A 21,238-nucleotide genomic window follows, 5' to 3' on the forward strand; every position below is an offset into this window, starting at 1 on the left:
GAGGCATCGTAGTCTGCCAGGGAAGAAAAGGGGAATACGGTAAGAAAGCTATTTCAAACCGTGAGAACCTGAAAAGATTCTCCCCAGAAGATTATAGTTGAAGACTGCGAAACAGAAATCACACTAAGAAAGACCAACTATTCAAGAGCACTAGGATTTAGCGACTAGGATAGTGGCAGCTACGTGCGCCGCCTGCGGGGACGCAAACTGTAGCGACTGGAGGGTCCGGGAACGGGATCCTGGTCCAGGTCTTGAGGAGGAAGCTGACCGTCTGCTTCTTCATTCTCGGGGTCTCGAAGGTGGTAAGTCTTCAGGACCGAGATATGTACTGGCCCAGTTTCTTCGCCCGTGTCGCAACGACGAAGCCTGTAAGTGAGGCCGGAGGAGCACACACTTACATCGAAGGGGCCATCCCACCTATCTGCGAGTGAAGCTGCAAAGCCGCGTGCGGCATCACTTAGCGGGTGAGTCCGTCGAAGGACGAGGTCACCGACGCTGTAGGTGAGGTTCCGACGTCCACGGTTGTACTGGCGAGCCTGGTCCAACCTTGCGACGTCCAGGTTCTCTCGAGCCGTCCGATCTGCATCGTCCAGTCGACTCCGGAGTTCCTCAGCGAACCTTGAATAAGGAGGCTGGGTACTGCCATCCCGGAGGCGTAGAACATTCTCCACTGGAAAAGGGGCCTCTCGTCCCAAGTTCAGGAACGCCGGGGTGAAGCCTGTAGATCTGTTTACTGTTGTCCGTGTAGCGAACGCCAGTTCAGCCAGGCGAAGATCCCAATCACGGTGGTGCTGACTAGTAAAAGCAACCAACATCATTTTCAGGTTCCGATTAACACGTTCGGTAATGTTAGCCTGAGGGAGATATGGGGAAGTCTTCTTGTGCTGAATGCCTAAGACAGCGCAAGAATCCGAGAACACCTTACTTGTAAAGTAGGTAGCGTTGTCTGTGATGAGCTGAGCAGGAAACCCGAACCGGCAAAAGGTGTCGAGTAGTCTTTCCCACACTCTCTGGGAAGTCAGCGTCCTGAGAGGAAACAGCTCAACCCATTTTGTGAAATGATCAGTAACGACAAACAAATACTGGTTACCTCTAGGACTACGTGGAAACGGTCCCATCACATCACAAGCAACTATCTGCCAGGGCCTATCACTCTGAATAGGCTGTAAGCGCCCAGGGGGTAAACCACCACGAGGTTTTGCTCTCTGGCATACGGGACAAGTGCGAACATACTTTGTTACATCCTGCCTCATTCCTGGCCATGTCGCAACACGACATAACTTTTCATAAGTTTTCCTGCCACTGCTGTGACCTGCCAAGGCCGAATTATGAAAGTAACGTATGAAAGACTTACGCAACTTCCGTGGCACCACGACTCTGAAGGGGGATGAGCCGTCATCGTCATCCGCCTGGGGTATGTATCTGAACAGGATGTCATCCTCGCCCAGCAGATAGGAGTCGTGCCGTCCGTCAGTCGTTCCGGTGCCTGCCGAGTCCTGCTCAGCTAACCATTGAGACACCCGCTGACAAAGGCCTCCGCTCTCTGAGCGTCTAGGAGCTGCTCTCTGCTCACGACCGTGCCCCAAGACGAAGATACGTCTCGTGCCACTTGTGCTGCTGCCAGGAGCTGGGAAGGCGCCTCGGTGCCTTCCTCTCCCCCCTCCTGTAGAGGCGCACGGGAAAGCGCGTCTGCTACCACGTTCGTCGAGCCCCGCCTGTACTTCACGTTGAAGGAGTAGCCTTGTAGCGTCAGGGCCCACCTGGCAAGACGTCCAGATGGGTTGCGGAGCCGCTGCAGCCAAGAAAGTGCCTGGTGGTCAGTCTGGACGGTGAAAGTGGTGCCGTCCAGGTACAGGTCAAACTTCCTGAGAGCGAAGATGATCGCCAAGCATTCCTTTTCCGTGACAGAGTAATTCCGTTCTGCCGGATTGAGCTTGCGACTTGTAAAAGCCACTGGACAGAGAATAGCGTCATGCTCCTGCAAGAGAACTGCGCCAACCCCATAATCGCTAGCATCTGTTTGCACTACAAACGGTTTGTTCAGGTCAGGCAAATATAGCCTGGCCGTATTAGCGATTGCGTGAGAAAGAGCTCGAAATGATCGTTCGTGCTCCTCTCCCCACTGCCAGGGTGTATCGTTGCGCAACAACCGGTTGAGCGGCTGCGCTAACTCAGCGCAATTAGGAATGAATTGTCTGTAGAAACCAACCATACCCAAGAAACGCTGCAAGGCTTTTATGTTACCGGGAACCGGATACTCCATGATCGCCTTTAGCTTGTCATCGCTAGGACTGATGGTTCCTCCGTCCACCATGAAGCCGAGAAGGCTGATCCTAGGCGATGCCAGCTGCACCTTGCGGGGGTTGATGGTTAGCCCCGCCTGCTTCATCCTTGCAAGGACGATTGACAGGTGTTCCAAGTGTTCCTGAAAGTTTCTGGAAAACACTACGACATCATCCATGTACGCCATCGCGAAGTTATACTTCGCATCTCCCAATACGGTATCCATTAGCCGTTGGAAACTGGCGGGAGAGTTAGACAGACCGAAAGGCATCCGTACAAACTCAAACAAACCCCTATGACAGCGATGGCCCACAACACTTATACACACATAATCAATACAACATTATTTGAATAACTATGATGAGTGGCGTGTTTAATCTACACACGTATGAGCACTTCATATAAGTCATCTACATCGAGTTTTGTTGAAAACAACAACAGTAGTACAATAACAGTGCCCATAAGGACCTTGGGGATATTCTGAAATAAATAAATAACAGCAGTGAGAACTCTGAGTGAACGGGAAAACAATTATTTTAGATCCTGTCCTCTTGCTCCCTCATAATCATGTGTTAAAGGTACTGTAAAGCAGTAGACAAGCATGATATGCCGGTGATGTGACTAGAGACTTTGTTGCTTCTAAATACCATATGCGGAACCATACCACCGACAACTCGCTATAAATATTTTTAATTTGCCATGAAAGATGCGGCGTAGTGGAGCGGTGCGACGCCTGGTGTCAAACAACCCCCTGTACAGCGCGCAACACTGAAAATTGGTATTACACACATCGGCACTTCGTTATTTTAGTAACCATATTATTAGTTTTCTTGTTTACCTATGCATTCTGAAACCCCTGTTAACAGTGTTTTTTGCGAAGTAACCCAGCGCTGGCCGCTGTTCGATGGAGGCTCTCCCTACTTCTCTGCTGCGCCTGCGCGCTCCTTCTGTTCGCGGTCTCTTTCGAACGAACAAACTCTCTCTGTGAACCTCGGTGAACAAACAAGTCCCGACGCTGTCTGGCTTCTTGAACGTCTGACACATTTTTTTTCAACGGCTCAGCATTTCATTTCAGTTCGCTTATCAGTTTATCCTCAGATGCGGGTCGTTGTGTGGATTGCAGGGGCGGATTTTATAGTGGATTGTTATGTCGGGCCCAGTGTTATACGCATGCAATGTGGTTGCCGCCGTATGTGTCAGGAGTACGGATTCATTTCGAATACCTAGTACAGTGTTGCCCGTAATCTTTAATTGTAATTTTCTAATTAATTGCACCGTCGATTGGATTGAAACTTGCGCAGTTTTTGTCCTGGTGGCTTGGACCATCGAATAGCCACACTAAATGACATTTGATCGGTGCTGCTTTACAGTACCTTTAAATAGGCTGTCAGACTAAATAAAAGTCATCTATCATAGCTTTTCAGGTCCTCATTGTGCTCAGATCTATGCAACTGCTAGTTACCATAAAGCTGCTCAAGACAGGAAGTTGATTGGAGAAGAACTCACTAGCCATCTTGCAGTCTTCTGTAAATGACTGCATAAGGAGTGTCAGGGCTATACGTAAGGTGCTCCTATCATTCTACTGCAGCTTAACACAGTACACTGAAAAAGAAGGATTCACCTCGATGGCATGGCTCCCACAGGGTATTCATACTATTGACTGCTCATCTTGACTGTTTCATTTGGACTGACATCGCAAAATAATATAGAGAGCCTATATCTACGTCAAACATGCAACATTACATTGATAGCAAGTGTATATTTCGAATGTCAAGGTGCGGACATTCTTATGAACCTTTATATTATTAAAGCACGTAACTATCTTCTGAAGTCTTATCAAGGGGCGTCTCTCATGGCAGGGGGGGGGGGGGGGGTGGAGCCCGAACCGAAACGAAACGAACCTAGTGGAGCCATTGATGTGCTTATTAGAAACGACTCCTGTCTTCGTCAGAGTGACAGCAGGGAAGACACGTTCCACGTCTGCGTTACACTCTAAAAACGGTGACACTTTAGTGACACGTGAAATGTGGTGTGACACTTTGGGGCGAGCCCAAACTTGGATTTGGAATGTGTCACAGAGCGAACTTAGTCCATATACAGTTACCGGAAACGCGTTTTTGTTGCCACCGAAGTGGCTGAGGTGTCGTAGATTATTACTGAAGCCTGGGAGGGCGTTTGAACACTGGAGTTGTGACACTTGCCCCAGCTGCGGCCGTTGCCCGTGACACATGGTTTGATATTTTCGCTGTTTGAACGCTTCAGATCTCTGTTTTCTCATTCAGTTACCAACAATGTGCAAGTCTTCGGCCAGTTCAAGCGAGGACGCTCACGAGGTTTCTCGCGTCCGGTTTTATCTGCTAATGTAGCTTATTTAACTCGCTTTCGGGAATACTGTGACTGCTCAGACGTTGATGTTACTGGAATATCTCGAGGAATCTGTGCGTATGACCTATGCTAGTGTTTGTCATATATGAGGTCACACCGTTCACACCCGTGTGCACGGCAGGATGGTGCATCATGTGAGGGCATCCTTCAGTGAAGCACGGACGTATCGGTAAGTTATTTGGGGTTTGTTTTCTTTTCGGAACGACGAACGCAATGAAATCATATGAATACAGGGAGGCTGGAGGATGCCATCTTAGTCGGGGTTCTACGGAATCAAGCAACCAGGAGGGTCTTGCCGCGCGATTACCTCGCAGTGTATCGATTCTGAAATAAAATGTTTCTCTTTTCACGTGACCCCTAGCATGTGAGCGTGCCTTCCACATACGAGTACATCAGGTGTCAGTGTCCGCTGACTTCTTTCAGTGTCCGCTGATCTTTAACCCATCTCTGAAGTCTATAGAGCCACATTCTGAGAGTCTTCTGCATAAAAGTTAAGTAGCTGTCTCATGCTGTCTCGGACGCTTAGGCTCCTTCCCCGTGTGGGCTCGTGGAAGCGCACTCAATGCACTACCAAGATTGTCAAGTTTGAGATTGAGACAATACACTTTTATGCAACTAGGCGATGTTGCGACCACGAGGGCAACGTTATGACTGACGCTGTGGGGGAATGTCCGTCCTGTGCCGGCATCATATGGCTCAAAGTGTCTGAGGAAAACCCAGGAAATACCCCAAGCAGCACAGCAGGCACCTCTGTGAGGCCGACAACCGCAAGCCATTTCGCTAGCACCACCAGCACAGTCGTGACCACGACACCACCTGCACTCTAAACACAGAGCTCATCGCATAGCACGTCGACGGCTACCATTGTACAGATCGATGTCTTCATCACTGTTGGTTTGTTGAAAACGCGAGGGTAAGCCATTTCGGGACACTTATCATAACTGCATAAGTGTCCCAAAAAAGGCTTGCGCCTCCTGTTTTCAGCTAACCAACAGTGATAAATGCATCATTCTGTACCATGGTTGGCCTTCGGCGTGCTATGCGGTGAAGCTCTGTTTTTAGAGCGTGCGACGTTTTTTGTGACACTTGTTGTGGGAGCTCTCGTGACACATGCTTCAAAAAGCAAAAAGGAACAAAAAGCGTCTGGAAGTGACGCTTGCAACGCGTCACAAAAGTGTCACAATTTTTAGAGTGTAGAAATAGGAAGGGAAAGAATCTTCATAGCGCCGCTGGCGGGATGCTGTACAGGGTTTACTCGTGTTGCATCTTTGCAGTTGTCAACCTTGTACCAGAAGCTTACGGTGTCGGTTGCTGCCTCCATTAAGTCGGGTATTTGTTGAAGATATCACACTTCATTCTCAAGTTCGTGACATGAGCTTGAAACAGCGTCAGAGAGAAGCGGATCAAGAAACAAGAGGATCGTGTGGTTTCTTTCGTCGCTGACTCTCCCGGTTTGAAATCCTTCCTCTAAAGATTCGATTACTACTGTTGTCGAATCAGCTTGTTTTTCTCTCTTTGTGGAAACCCGTTCATTGCAAAAGGCCTCGAACGCGGGCAGTCTTTGTATAGCGACGGCTCGTGAATTTAACAAACAGCTTCGTCCCACACGATCAGATCTGTCACAGTTTGTACACTGAATCACGGAACAAGTCTTCCCTCTGCTTTTCTAGATTTTGCACAGAACTGTAGCACAGCGGCAAAAAAGGTCGGAAACACTCACATAGGCAAAGGCACACAGGCACTCCCAGAAGGTAAGCAATGGCGTGGCTACTGTGGCGCCATCTATTACCGCCCGAATCAACTGGCTGCTGCAAACGGTCTATGGCTGCGTTCCAATACCTCGCGCCCGCGAAGCCGCCTGACTAGGCAGCTGAGTAGACCCCTTTGCTAGTCACTATTGGAACAGGCTTGCCTAGCCTAGGGGCCTGTGGCGCCATCTCGTTGCTCACGCAAGAAATGCGTACGGCGCAAGCGCAGCAGGACTGTAATGCGCTAAGTTTGTAGGACATCGTGCATAAACTGTCACCTTCACAACTAAACATGTGTGGCAACTCTCTACGCAGTCTTAAAAAACATACCACTATGTGCAACTTTACATTTCAAGCCAGCAGAAACAGCGGGCACGCTGGTACCGTCAACGCGCGTCTCCATCCCGGCTGTCAGATGGTCAGGGGTATAACTAGACCACGACCTACTCTATACTAGAGACCAGGGGCGGATTACTGGCCACTTGTCGGTGCGTAGCGCAGCGTCGTCTCCATAGTAACGCGTGCTGCACGTGACCCGCTTCGTCGTGAGAAGGAAGAAGTGACCTTACTCGCAGCCTGCCACAGTCGCTGGGCGTGTGGCGTTCGTAGCCATTGGGCGAGGAGGTCAGCCGACGCAAAACGCTGCGATGTTCGTCGTTGAAAATGGCGCTTGTGTACGCGTTTCTAGTGGAACAAGGAGCCGCTTCAGTGAAGTCAACGAGGACATTTCGTGTTCACAAGGTTGTCTTCACGTAGTTGTCGGAGGAGCAGTTTATTTCCTTCTTCCGACTGTCCAAAGCCTCGTGTATACACATACAGGATGTATATGGAAACATGGACATGACATCGAGTGTTTCCCATGTGGGGAATGTTATCATCCGCATAAGCTGAGTTAGTGTGTTTGTAACCCACCATTGTGAAGTTAACTTCGTCTTGCACAAACATGACATTCATTTATTTATGAAATATTTGGACACTACAATAAAAAAAAAAGCTAGCAATACTTGCGCTATTCATTTGTATGCTTTTTCTGCAGAAGCTTGTGCGCAAAATATTGTGATATTGGAACCAGTTCCTACGGCAATGAGCCAGCACATATTTTATTTTTCGTATTGTTAGTAACTCTGATTGGCATACCTAGTATAGGCGGTCAATGCTTCCTGCGGTCCGCCGTTGTTGTTCCACCATTCTCCTTCGTTCTTCAAGGAGTTGGTGCAATATTGATGGTCGCACCTGCCTCCTCCTCCGTCGACACCTGCCTCCGCTCCGCACATTTTGAGCTTGGCTGCTTGCTGTAGCCAGCAACTCTCTGGAAGGCTCAGCAGGCTGTGTGTCGCCCTGAGCTCTTACCCGAATAACTGCTTAGTTTAGTTGTACAACTAAAAAGGAGGAGGTCACTCGAAAAGCTCAGCAAGCACACCGTAAGTTCACCAAATAACTTTATCCTCGTCAGTATAGCAATCTTCCACACGGGGTATAGTGCACAGATCACCGTCCTCGTCTTCTACGAATGTAATGTAAAATAAAATACGCCATTAATCCTCAACACATGTTGCGCGTGAAAAGAAAAAGAGACAGCTCCGAGCACCGAAGGATTCTCTTCGAGCCGATGACGGCAGCAGACGACACTGCACTGCATTCGCATTGGCTGATTCGTGTCTTACGTGCTCATCTAGCGAAGTATGCGCAAGAAGGTTTCTTTCCACGCGGTAACAAAATTTATATTTCTTAGAGGTAAATACAAAGTAAGTTAATGTCGTCAAATTTAGGCTTTTTGCTTGACAGACTTGCGTCTGCCATCGAGAGTAGCGTCATTGCTCCTCGCGCTGCCGAGGCTCGCCTACCCAGCAGACGACGGTGGCCTTACTGACCACTTCAGACCGTGCGTCGGGAGCACGCGCTTGCCCGACGGTGGGCGTTGCCACGTTATGCCGACGCACCGATTTCTGTTCTTCACCACTGTTCTTCTTCTTTCCAGAAGAAGAACAGTCTCTGTTCGAAATATCGGCGGCTTCTGTCCTGAGGCAACTCCCTTCCTACATCTCTACCGGTTCGCTGGATTTCTACCCATCTTAATAATATAAGGGTTCATAAGAATGTCCGCACCTTGACATTCGAAATATACACTTGCTATCAATGTAATGTTGCATGTTTGATGTAGATATAGGCTTTCTATATTATTTTGCGATGTCAGTCCAAATGAAACAGTCAAGATGAGCAGTCAATAGTATGAATACCCTGTGGGAGCCATGCCATCGAGGTGAATCCTTCTTTTTCAGTGTACTGTGTCAAGCTGCAGTAGAATGATAGGAGCACCTTACGTATAGCCCTGACACTCCTTATGCCGTCATTTACAGAAGACTGCGAGATGGCTAGTGAGTTCTTCTCCAATCAACTTCCTGTCTTGAGCAGCTTTATGGTAACTAGCAGTTGCATAGATCTGAGCACAATGAGGACCTGAAAAGCTATGATAGATGACTTTTATTTAGTCTGACAGCCTATTTAAAGGTACTGTAAAGCAGCACCGATCAAATGTCATTTAGTGTGGCTATTCGATGGTCCAAGCCACCAGGACAAAAACTGCGCAAGTTTCAATCCAATCGACGGTGCAATTAATTAGAAAATTACAATTAAAGATTACGGGCAACACTGTACTAGGTATTCGAAATGAATCCGTACTCCTGACACATACGGCGGCAACCACATTGCATGCGTATAACACTGGGCCCGACATAACAATCCACTATAAAATCCGCCCCTGCAATCCACACAACGACTCGCATCTGAGGATAAACTGATAAGCGAACTGAAATGAAAAAAATGTGTCAGACGTTCAAGAAGCCAGACAGCGTCGGGACTTGTTTGTTCACCGAGGTTCACAGAGAGAGTTTGTTCGTTCGAAAGAGACCGCGAACAGAAGGAGCGCGCAGGCGCAGCAGAGAAGTAGGGAGAGCCTCCATCGAGCAGCGGCCAGCGCTGGGTTACTTCGCAAAAAACACTGTTAACAGGGGTTTCAGACTGCATAGGTAAACAAGAAAACTAATAATATGGTTACTAAAATAACGAAGTGCCGATGTGTGTAATACCAATTTTCAGTGTTGCGCGCTGTACAGGGGGTTGTTTGACACCAGGCGTCGCACCGCTCCACTATGCCGCATCTTTCATGGCAAATTAAAAATATTTATAGCGAGTTGTCGGTGGTATGATTCCGCATACGGTATTTAGAAGCAACGAAGTCTCTAGTCACATCACCGGCATATCATGCTTGTCTACTGCTTTACAGTACCTTTAACACATGATTATGAGGAAGCAAGAGGACAGGATCTAAAATAATTGTTTTCCCGTTCACTCAGAGTTCCCACTGCTGTTATTTATTTATTTCAGAATATCCCCAAGGTCCTTATGGGCACTGCTATTGTACCAGTGTTGTTGTTTTCAACAAAACTCGATGTAGATGACTTATATGAAGTGCTTATACGTGTGTAGATTAAACACCCCACTCATCATAGTTATTCAAATAATGTTGTATTGATTATGTGTGTATAAGTGTATTTAATATCTTCTGAGCAGGATGATATATAGTAGCAAAAGTTCAATCAACGTACCGCCTCGCCTCGCAGTTCCCTGGCTTCGAGTGACTGTGCATTCGTCGTACATCGCACGTACAGCGTTGTTAGCAGGTCGACACAAGCCGGAAAATTCAGCTTACACACGCTATGGCATCCTCGGGTGAGCGGAATACCCGCTGCCGTCTGAGACTTCTAACAGTCACAGCAGCGCCAAGTAAACTAGCTAGGTCAACGATTTGCGTTACAGCATAACACCGAACCATCGCCGAACTATCCCTATGCGCTTATCGCGCGCTATCCCCGGTAAAATATCGCGTGTGATGAGGTGGAGCTTGATTACGTGTCACTGGCGTTCCGCGGCGTCACGGCGCGGCAGTTTCAAGCAATAGACGAGCTGGGGTGCTAGACTCGTCAAAGCAGAACTAAGTTCAAAAGATGACGTCGAGCGGGGTGGAGTTTTGAACTTCCGAAGTTCAAGTAAAATGTTTCCCTTTCCCCGCAACTGAAGTCGGGTCTACGTCAGTGCCTGATTCATATCAGTGTGTGCGCGACCCGCCCACTGGCACGAGCGTGATGGAATGAAGAACGAGAAAGCGCACCGCTTCTATCCGCCCCGGTGAAGAGTGAAATGCAGAGCAATACATCCTTGAAGGACTTAAGGTCAAATCATACATTGTCAAATATGTTTGGGCTGTGCGAACATTAGAACATTTCAGATCTCGAGGCGCATAACTGTTCCGAATCGAATACGAAATTATGTGTTCAATTTTGAATCGAATCAATATTTCTTCCAAACTGAATACATACAGGAACAGCATGACTCGAGGCCTGACATCACAAAACACCCGCGCTACTAGGTAATGGCAATAAGGAAACGAAAACTGTTGTACGATTCACGGGAACTGGCGACCGTGCAGTCGTCCGTCAAGTTATGCAAACGCAAAAAGAAAAAAAGTCGAAAAGACGAAGCACCCGGTGGCTTTTCTTGTAACCTCCTCACTGTTGCTTCAGATAGCTGCATCGTTTCAACCTTGCTGCCGCTATCAGCAGAAGCATGAAAGAGGGAACTGAAGGGGAGACTCATCGTTTCTTTCCACGGTATTCTACGTTACGTGACGGAGTAATTAGAGAGTTTTAGTACATCGCACGCTATCGCCTTTGCGTACGTAAGAGATAGCGTTGGTGGTTCTGCGCACGCCCATAAGAGAAAGAGAGCTTCGCGCAGTGCGCAGAACCAGCAACGCTATCCCTTACGTACGCAAAAGCGATAGCGCACGGTACACTAAAACTCTCTATTAACGTGGTCGAGATTTTGCGCCAAGAAAATTTGCCCCAGCTATTTTTATTGTAGTAAGGTAATGTGTTTTGTGTTGAAAGTGGTTGAGAAAACGCCCTTTCTGTTTCAGACAAGAAAATACACAAAGAAAGGCAACAACAAACAAACGAAAAAAAAAGTTACGCTGACTTGGCACATTTCAGAGATCTATTCAGAACATTTCTCGTGATTGAAAATCGAACAAGTGCGCGCAAGTCACACCAAAAGTTTGTCGATGACAAGCGCCAGTGACACCCCGAAGTAGAATTTTAAGCCTCTGTTTTGTGACACATTACACGACACACCCGCTGTATCGGCATGTGTGCTATACGTGTGTTCGGGATCAGTGAACACAACGACGCTTCGTTTGAAAACTATTTGTTTCCTATTTCCTTTTTCTATGTATCTGCTGGCTTCTTTCTCAAAATAACCCTGTGTAAATTTGAGCACTTATAAACAGACTAGTGCGCGCACTGCGACGACGCAACCACTTCGTGGTAAAAGGGACGGAAAAGGCGCGTGTCCGAAAAACCCTGGGTCCGTGCGCTTGCAAGCGCTCATTTCGAGGTGCTGCTCCGCTGCATAGAAGAGCACCGACGCTTTCCAACGCCCTGCACATGCAGTGTTCATGTCTCTGTTGTGCGCATTTTGTATTTAGGATGTATCTCTCAATCAGAAGGATAGCTGTTGTCTTCCTCCGCGTCTCAATGGAAAATCTCCTTTTTGTACAGCAAGAAAACCACGTGAAAACAAGAGAACATTACGGAACCTGCGGCCATGGGAGGTACACTGTCATGCGTGGAGAACACAACAGTCTTGTGCGCAGTGATATCATTATCCGTGTTGAGAAGTGCATCTTGCGTTAATCTTACAATCTCAGAACAGGGGTCGGATTCACAAACGCGATCGTAAGTTACGCTAAGATGCGCTAAGACGTCGTAGCCTGCGACGCGCGTACGACGGCGTCGTAAGCGCGATTCACAAAGCTATCGTAGTGGAGAGGGTACACCCTTTGATGAGAAAGAGGAAATTGTCACATGCAACCAGGAGAGAAACACGCAACGGGTGCGGGACTATGTTTTCACTATGGTAACGATGACGAAAATTTGTAGTCGCACCAATAAGAGTCGTCCCTTTACAAGAAGACGAAGTTGTTCGCCCGCATATGTTTTGTTACTGCACGTGCTCTCGGTCCTTCGGTAGCCGTAATGGATGCCATGCAATCACAGGCGAAACGCGTTCGATGACACAGCAAATATATTCCCAGTATGTTCGTCTCGGGGAGGACGTGGGTGAGGGTGTTTTGTAAGTGGTGTGTGGCACTCAGTTTTGCAGCTTTTATGGCTTCTTTTGCCTTTCTTGCAGACAATTTGGAGGGGTGTTGCGGGTGTCTTAGCGGAATGTAGGGGATGCTTGAAAAATCCCTGCGACACGATTTTACGGAGCACAAAGTTGAAGCATTTGTTGAAGGTTACCAAGCAAAAAAGGTGCCTCAATGTCACTTCGGGGGTGGTCTCGAAGGTTCTGTGGCAAAGTGCAATGCGTTGGCGCGTATTATGGAGTCTTTGTTTGCCATCTCCAAATCCACCGCTGCCAAATAACGCCGCCATTTTTCTTCGTAAGATTGCTCGGGAGCTCTCGCAGGATTCCGCCGTAAGCTGCGAAGATTTTGCGACGCGCGCCCTTCGTGAATCTACACTTCGTCGTAACTTTTGCGTACGACGGAGATACGACAGATTCCGTCGCACGAGCTCTTTGTGAATCCGACCCCTGAACTTCACCGCATAGTACGTTATCCGCAAACCATTGACACGAATGATAGGATTACCCATTGTGATTCGAAGAGCCAGAGGGCGTATAGCATTTTGGATATATGATAATTGCTATAAAAATGCCTATGTCCCCCTCTCTCTTCAAATTGGAAGCGATAAGGATATCATTCGTGTCTGTATAGTCGGCGCACAACATGCTATGCGGTGAAGTTCTGTTCTGAGAGTGTAGGCTCCGCGCAGATGGTCACACAGCGAACGAACAGCGTTCTACGACAGTCGGTAAAACTGGCAAAAATCCTCGTTTGGCATTTCAAACGGTACTCATGATAAGTGTGGAGTCAGAGGCGCAGTATTAAAGGCACGGAAGTAAAAGCGGCCGCAACTCTTTCTAACAAACTTCGAAGTTCGCCTCTATCTTTCCTTGAACTTTTCTTGGTGGAAAAAAAATGTTGCGCAACGTCATTTTGACGTCACGGAACTTCTGCCAAAAGCTGTATTTTCCCTTTCCTTGAACTTTGGTTTGATTGACAACAAGGGCCGTCACGTGGGCCAGGGAAACAGTCGAACGGCTGTCTTTCCTCATATCTCCCGAATTGTTTACATTGGTGAAATCTGCAAAGACACCATCCCCCCGGGCAGCCAAAACGTCATTTTGACGTCATGAAAATATTTCAAAGTGCGCGCGTCTCGATAGCCTTGACCTGAGGTTTGATTGACAGTGAGGAGCGCTCACGTGGGCCACGGAAAGCATCCAATGGTTGCCCTCCCTCCCATTTCTTCAACTTTCTTCGTGTTTCACGATACGACGAGTCTAGCACCCCTGCACCCCCTACGTCATCGATTACGTTTGGCCGCCGCGCAAAGCATGCTTGTGCGTACTATCAGCTTTACCAGCCGACGCGTTTTTCCCGCTTCCTAAGTATGACTATACTCACCACACCAAAATATGACCTCGAATCAGTCTTCTCGTGACGTCACATGTGTGCAAACAGAGGGTCGTCTATAGCTATAACGATCGCTATATGTAGTTTGACATCGGGCCCGTGGCCTAGTCAGATGTCACGTGGGCATTCTTCAACGGTAATTGACAGAACCCACTGAACACGCGCCCAGCGCCACCCAGCGTGTCACGTGTCAACTTTTCAAAGAGCTTTGGATCCAATGATTCTTGACCGGTTGACGCGGTACACACTTGGTGGTGCCTGCACGCGTCTTCAGCAGTCATTGCTTTCAATAATCATTAAACTAGCCGCGTACGCTGAGCAGGCAGACCTCACTCTTTTTTATGTTGAACGTCATTCCCTCACGCCCCCCCCCCCCCCCCCATTGAACCTGCAGGTGTGGCGGGGGTACATGTCGTGCTCGGTACTCGAAGAGAGGTACAGGGCACGTGATAGGCGTCCCAAATAAAACATGGTCTTGAACGGCACTACACGTGAGTATGAAATATAGGCGCACAGTGCACAATAGCCACATTCATTATTATCAATACTTTCGCTGCAATTATTCTTCCAGTTGTCTCCGAAAGGGCACGTGCTCCAAGATATCTGTGCAGCGCAATGTACGCATTAAAATGTCCGGTTACCGTGTCAAATGAAGTGTCTTTATTCACCCTTTGCTGCCCTTCGTTCTCCGATCTCTCCAGTGTTTGTCGTTCCACTTGTAGCACCCTGAGTCCTTGATCCACCATGACGACAAATCTTCGACCACGGAGTTGGTTCTAAAGTGTACACTGTGCAATTTTTCGCACAGATAACAGAACATTTCATCATACCAGATGACGACATCGTACCGGTCCTTCCAGTCGAGGTACCCTTTATACAATCGGAAATCACTTTTAACGTTTTGCATATAATCAGCTAACTGTTTCGGTCCCACGAAGGCAGATGCGTCAATCACGGAGTGTGGTGCTGCTACGGCACTGTAGTTAACGGCGCCCAGAGCAACAGGCACGATGACGCGCTGAAGAGCGGAAAATAATTTTTCCGTCACGTAGTCGCGGCACAGTGCATTTTCTAAAGCGAGCCAGAAGTAGTACTCAGATTCAAACTTACGGAAACAAGCATCATAGGAATCTATCGGGCACTCATGAGTCCCACATCGTCCGTAGATGTCGATGTCAATGTAACGCTGCAATTCTTTTACGAAACCTTCTCGCCCACTGTGTGAGGCACAATTACTAACCACCCAGACTGCGGTCTTATTCTTTTCTTTCCAGAGTCTCTTACTGGCTAATGCCATTGCTTTACGATTCTGTCTTCTCTTTAGCACTCCATATGCGACTGAAATGTCAGAATCTGCTCTGTAGGTCATAGTCCAGTTGAACACTGATTCCATCCTGTCGAGTTTGATTTGACCAGAATGGGGCGGCGCTTCTATGCTCCAAAACACCCACTTCTGTGCAGGTGGACGACTTGTGGGCATGTCCTCCAGGCACAGATCTCTTGCGTAAAAGACGACAGCGTCGCTGGAAGAGAGAAGGTGCCTGTTGTAGGTGACGAAACAGCGGCGACTGCACTTGGGAATTTCAATCTCGTCCTCCGACGAAAGCCCCAGCACACGTGACCTATAGAATGGTGTCCACAGCAAGATACGGGGGATGTCCGTTGTAGCACCGCTTAAGTTGGTGGAAGGCTTGTACCATGGGAAGTGTGCGAATACCATTTGCGTGCGATGAAATGGGTGACCTCCAGAATGGCGCACAGTTCCGTAGATGTACGAGAGCAATGCTGTTGCGGCCACTGCTATGAGCACAAGTACTCGCAGTGCACATTTTGAACTCCGTGTCATGAGTTATACGCAAAAGCGTTTCACGGAAAGCAGACAATCACCACAAGCACACACGCGGGTGTTATCGTCCACTTCCGATTCTGTGAGCCACGGATAGGTAAGAAACAAACGGCCGGCCTACTACCTTCTGCTTCGCTGCTCGTGTCTTACCATAGCCTCCTCCTCCTCCTATATACTGATCATGCCTGCCCGCTGAGCGCGAAACGCACGCGGAGGGGCCGTTCACTTTGGTGGCGCCAGTTTCTCAGGATCGTGATGGTCATACCGATGGGTGTGCTCGCTGGAGAACGGCGCTTGCTGTTATGTGATGTAATGCGTGAGCGCTTTGTCGTCTGCTACTCCGCGTTGAAATGTGCGCCACGTGTGTCTCGCGCCTACAAACCGTTGTTTTTAGGCAACCGCGCAAGAATGTCGCAAGGTACTCGCATTAGATACGAGTTTCTGATACACGGCATTGCCTACCACACGTGCAATTATGTCTGTAACCTCCAGGGCTATTCTGATTACATTTGTGTGCTTCTTCCAGTCCTAGAGACACCCGAAAAACGTTTGGGATGTCCAGTGACCACTCGTGACAAAGCAGACATAACGGGGACACGGCTTGCACAAAACAAAGTTTTGTTTTAAAGTAAAGAATGCTACGACAACATGTGAAGTAAACATGAAATTGATATGATGGGAGATGGGGTGGGATGGGGATAACTACAGTACGATCTCTAGGGTGATTGCAATACAATGACTAGGGGTTTCAAACCTTTCGTTCGTTCCTTCGAACACAACTAAAGTATCCGACGACAACAACAAGAATTAAAATGGAGCTTGATGGAACGGCGGTTAGATTGCGTAGGGTGAGGCTAACTACAGTGGGATCTGTCGAATGATGACAAGTTTCATGAAGCAATATAAACAATTCAAAAGACGAGAAAAAAAAAAAGAAAAAGCCAGAACGCAACTGCGTTGGCGGTCTGTTTCAGAGTTCACATAGCTTCAGCCGCCTTGGTGGAAATCCGTAGAGAATTCTCCACATCCGAATGTGCTGCAATTTCTGGTGAGTGATACGATGCTTTATTATCATACACAAGGAGGGAAATTATTTAATGGCTTTGACATGCTACAGCTGAGTAACAGTCCAAAACCTCGAAACATTTATGTCAAAACTGGCGCTTAATAGGGAACTGCAAATACGCTTGAAAGCACAGCACAGCTGTGGCGGCCCGGAAAGGCCTCTAAACCACCCTAGCGCAGCTGCCCTTCCGCGGTAGAAGCGATGCGCAAAGCGTAAAGTTGACGAGGTTGGCGAGGGAGGGAACTGGGAGAGTGCGATCAACGGCAACGTGTCACGTCTGAGTTACCGACCAAGTTGTCGCAGCTCTGCTTTATGAAGGAGCCCGTGTATCCTGAGAAACTGGCGCCCCCACGTAGTGCGGTGAACGGCCGTTTCGCGCTCAGCGGGCAAGCATGATCAGTATATAGGAGGCTATGGTCTTACCCTTTGCGTCAGCTGTTCGTGCCGCTTTGTGATCACACTTTTATTAGGGGGGTTGTAAAACCGCGGAGTAACAGCTGTTCATTAGCTACCGTACTAAGGCCAAATGAGGGAAGGGAGTTGCCTCAGGACAGAAGCCGCCGGTATTTCGAACAGAGACTGTTCTTCTTCTGGGCACCGTCCTCATCATTGGCATGGTATTTAAAGGGTTAGGTGTGACGTGTTTAAAGGTTCATGCGAATTGTGGGTCAACAGCCCGGAGGGAAGAAAGGGTCGTACGGGTTTTTACGGCGGGAGTGAATGGCTGCTTTGTTAGAGTGTGGAGGGGATTATGTGAACGTAGTGATCTAGGCTAGAGACCGGTTGCAGAAAAATGGAAGGTTCACGAACACGTGGACGAAACGGGACAACAGGCAAGAATTCGCGAGCATAGCGAAAGATAAGGAGGTTACTGGTTACGTGGAGAAAATTCCAGAACGAGCAATTTTTTTTTAAAATATATATTTGTAATACAAAGTTGTGGCATGCAATAAAGAGAGCAGAAAGCAGTGGCCATGCAGAACATAACAGATGATAATGGAGGTAGATGGGAAAAGCATATTTTATTTGTGAAGTGTTTCTAGGGTGCCTTGTGATTTGTTGATACCGGACGGGTGAAGAGCGTTGAACTTGTATATGAGATAAGACTCCCTATCACGTCTGTCACGTGTGGATCTAAACCCGGTTTCTAGAATATATAGTTTAATGTTGTCAAAATTGTGACCAGGAACGTTAAAGTGATCGGCGACTGCTTTGGGGAGTTTGTTGGACGTGTCGGTTCTGTGTCCGGTAAGGCGGTTGTTCATTTGTTGGCCGGTTTCACCAATGTATTGCATAGAGCAGTCGCCGCATTCAATGCAGTATATAACATTGGAGCTTGTGCATGTGAATGCGTGGTTAACGGGGTGGGTGTAATTGCTCGCAGTGCTTTTGATGGAGTTAGCGTGTTGAACGTGCTTGCATGTTTTGCAGCGCGGGAGGTTGCAGGGTCGTGTTCCCGTGTACGGGGCGCTCGTTTTGCTGATTTTGGCATTGACCAAGGAGTCTGCCAGGTTTCTTGCGCGTCGGTATGTCACCTGTATGGGGTTTGTGAATATGTTGTTAAGTCTGTCACTGCTTTGGAGGAGGGGCTCGTGTTTCTGTAGAATGGCTTTGATGTTTGGAAGTGCGTTGGAATATCTTGTGATGAAGCTTATTTGGCACGCGTCGGGATTTTTTCGGTTTTCCAGAACCTCGTTTCAAACACACATCCTCAACCAGCTTACACTTCAAGTGCCAGCACCGCAAACACGCCAGAACACACGATGGCATCAAAGGGGACCACAACGACCACTGCACCCACGCATACACACGCGGCAAACGACAACACTCCAAACACAACCCGCACACACACAAAGTTCACGCAAACTGTGACACGGAAAACCACAAGCACGCAAACACAGACAGATGACATCGAGGAACACAGCGAGTCTCCCCAGCCACTGACCCCACAGACACGACGCACGCGCACATCACGCAGAAAACACCGTTGACTATCTAATCACCAGCCTACCATGCAGTCAACGAACTTTCTACGAATGCGAAAACTCATGGAGAAACGTAGCCGATACCTACATCATCTACGGATCTACACCTACCACCTGACTCACAACACAGTACCTAAAGGCCTCACCCCTAAAACAGTTCCTGCATTAGGAAAACTGACACCTGAACTAGAGCTAGAGTGGGCATCAGCCCTTAACAACACAGCCCGTACGTTTCTTGAAATATTAAAGAAACAGTGCCACGCGCAACTCGCTACGATCCAGGCCCATATGAACAATATCAGTCTCACCGACGCGGAGGCAAGCACTCTCGAACTACACATTCAACAACTCAACCGCGAGCTAGCTAACAAGGAACACTCAAAACTCGGAAAACCTAATTCCAACAACGACACGGATACCGGACCCACTAACACGACACACGCAGCAGCCGAACAAATCATTTCCAGCACCACAACCACAACTCTCCGCAACATCGCTGAGCCACCCCGAGAAAACGCTGACGCAAGCACCGTAATAGATATATCACGCTCACTAACCAGCGGCGAACTACAAGTCCTCTCTAGGGGGTTAACATTCTGCCCTACACTCAATTCTGTTAACGAATACGAAATCCACAAAGACATATCAGACTTTGCGAGACGGCTACGCCTTAGAGAATTCTTCGCTCATACAACACAAGAAAACAACAACGACCTCCGACTACCATCAACCTGGACACCAAATCACGGCCGAGAACCCGCACTAGACCTGTACATTAAACAAGTAAGCAACGACATCCTTCGCGGTATTTCCCAAAGCTCGCGTGGTCACAACCTCACTAAAACACAACGTGACATCATCAATGCGCTAGCTGACAGAGATGATATCATTATCAAGCCCGCAGATAAGGGTGGGAGTATCGTCATCTGGCCCACAGATAAATATATCTCTGAAGCACATAGGCAACTCAACAATACGCAACACTACCTCAAACTGGACCATGACCCAACAAAGGAGTACACGGCGCTAATAACCCATACCATACAGGACCTCCACGAACGAAAGCTCATCACACGTGATGACCTCAGATATCTCACCCCATCAAACACAGACGCAGGTCGTTTCTATTTACTGCCCAAAATCCACAAGGTACACGCCAACGAGCTCTACACGGCTGACATCCCCGGCAGGCCAATTGTATCTAATAACAACACACCAACAGAAAGACTCTCGAAATTCCTGGACCACTATTTAAACCATATTCCGACAACACTGCCATCGCATGTACAAGACACACCCCACCTCCTCAGAATAATCAGAGATATAAACAACACTCGTACATTTGGTAGGGACACAATACTAGCCACGCTGGATGTGACATCACTGTATACTAACATCCCACACAACGACGGAATCACAGCCCTCTGCAATACCCTTTCTACTACAAACACCAGAAAAGACACGGAAACCATACTCGCTCTAATGGACTTGGTTCTTAAACTGAACTACTTCGAGTTCAATGGTGAATACTACCTACAAGTACACGGTACAAGTATGGGCACACCTGTTGCACCCACATACGCAAATATCTTCATGGGGTTCCTAGAAAACAAAGTTCTCAGCGCCCTCTCATTAAAACCCACGGTGTACCTTCGATACATCGATGATATACTGATAATATGGGAACACGGGGAACATGAATTTCAAAAGTTCGTAGATCTACTGAACACCGCGCATAGCAACATAAAGTTCACATCACAACAGTCAACTCACTTAATTAACTTCCTCGACACCACGATATCACTAGACAACGGCAACCTCGTCACAACCCTGTACAAAAAGCCAACTGACAAACAACAATACCTTCACTTCAAGAGTCACCACCCGCGTCACTGTAAGGTTGGAATTCCTAATGGCCAGAGTGTAAGACTACGCAGAATTTGTTCAAACGACACAGATTACGCTGAGAAGCTTGACGAACTCTGCAGTACACTTGCCCAAAGGGACTATCCAGACTCCCTCCTAACCGAATTCCGTCGCAAGGCACTCACACTCGATCGAAACGAGGTTCTGGAAAACCGAAAAAATCCCGACGCGTGCCAAATAAGCTTCATCACAAGATATTCCAACGCACTTCCAAACATCAAAGCCATTCTACAGAAACACGAGCCCCTCCTCCAAAGCAGTGACAGACTTAACAACATATTCACAAACCCCATACAGGTGACATACCGACGCGCAAGAAACCTGGCAGACTCCTTGGTCAATGCCAAAATCAGCAAAACGAGCGCCCCGTACACGGGAACACGACCCTGCAACCTCCCG

The 21,238-nt window shown here is 48.0% G+C and overlaps 1 protein-coding gene across 1 annotated transcript; it reads right to left on the bottom strand.

Annotated features, from left to right (window-relative positions):
• Positions 1-14,680: 14,680 nt before the first annotated feature.
• On the bottom strand, positions 14,681-15,862 carry LOC135400509 (alpha-(1,3)-fucosyltransferase C-like). Its single transcript, XM_064632341.1, has one exon. The coding sequence runs from the start codon at positions 15,860-15,862 to the stop codon at positions 14,681-14,683; it is 1,182 nt and encodes a 393-aa protein (XP_064488411.1).
• Between the last annotated feature and the right edge of the window lie 5,376 nt (positions 15,863-21,238).

The sequence above is a fragment of the Ornithodoros turicata genome, chromosome 7 (genome assembly GCF_037126465.1).
Source record: "Ornithodoros turicata isolate Travis chromosome 7, ASM3712646v1, whole genome shotgun sequence".
Taxonomy (NCBI): Eukaryota; Metazoa; Arthropoda; class Arachnida; order Ixodida; family Argasidae; genus Ornithodoros; species Ornithodoros turicata.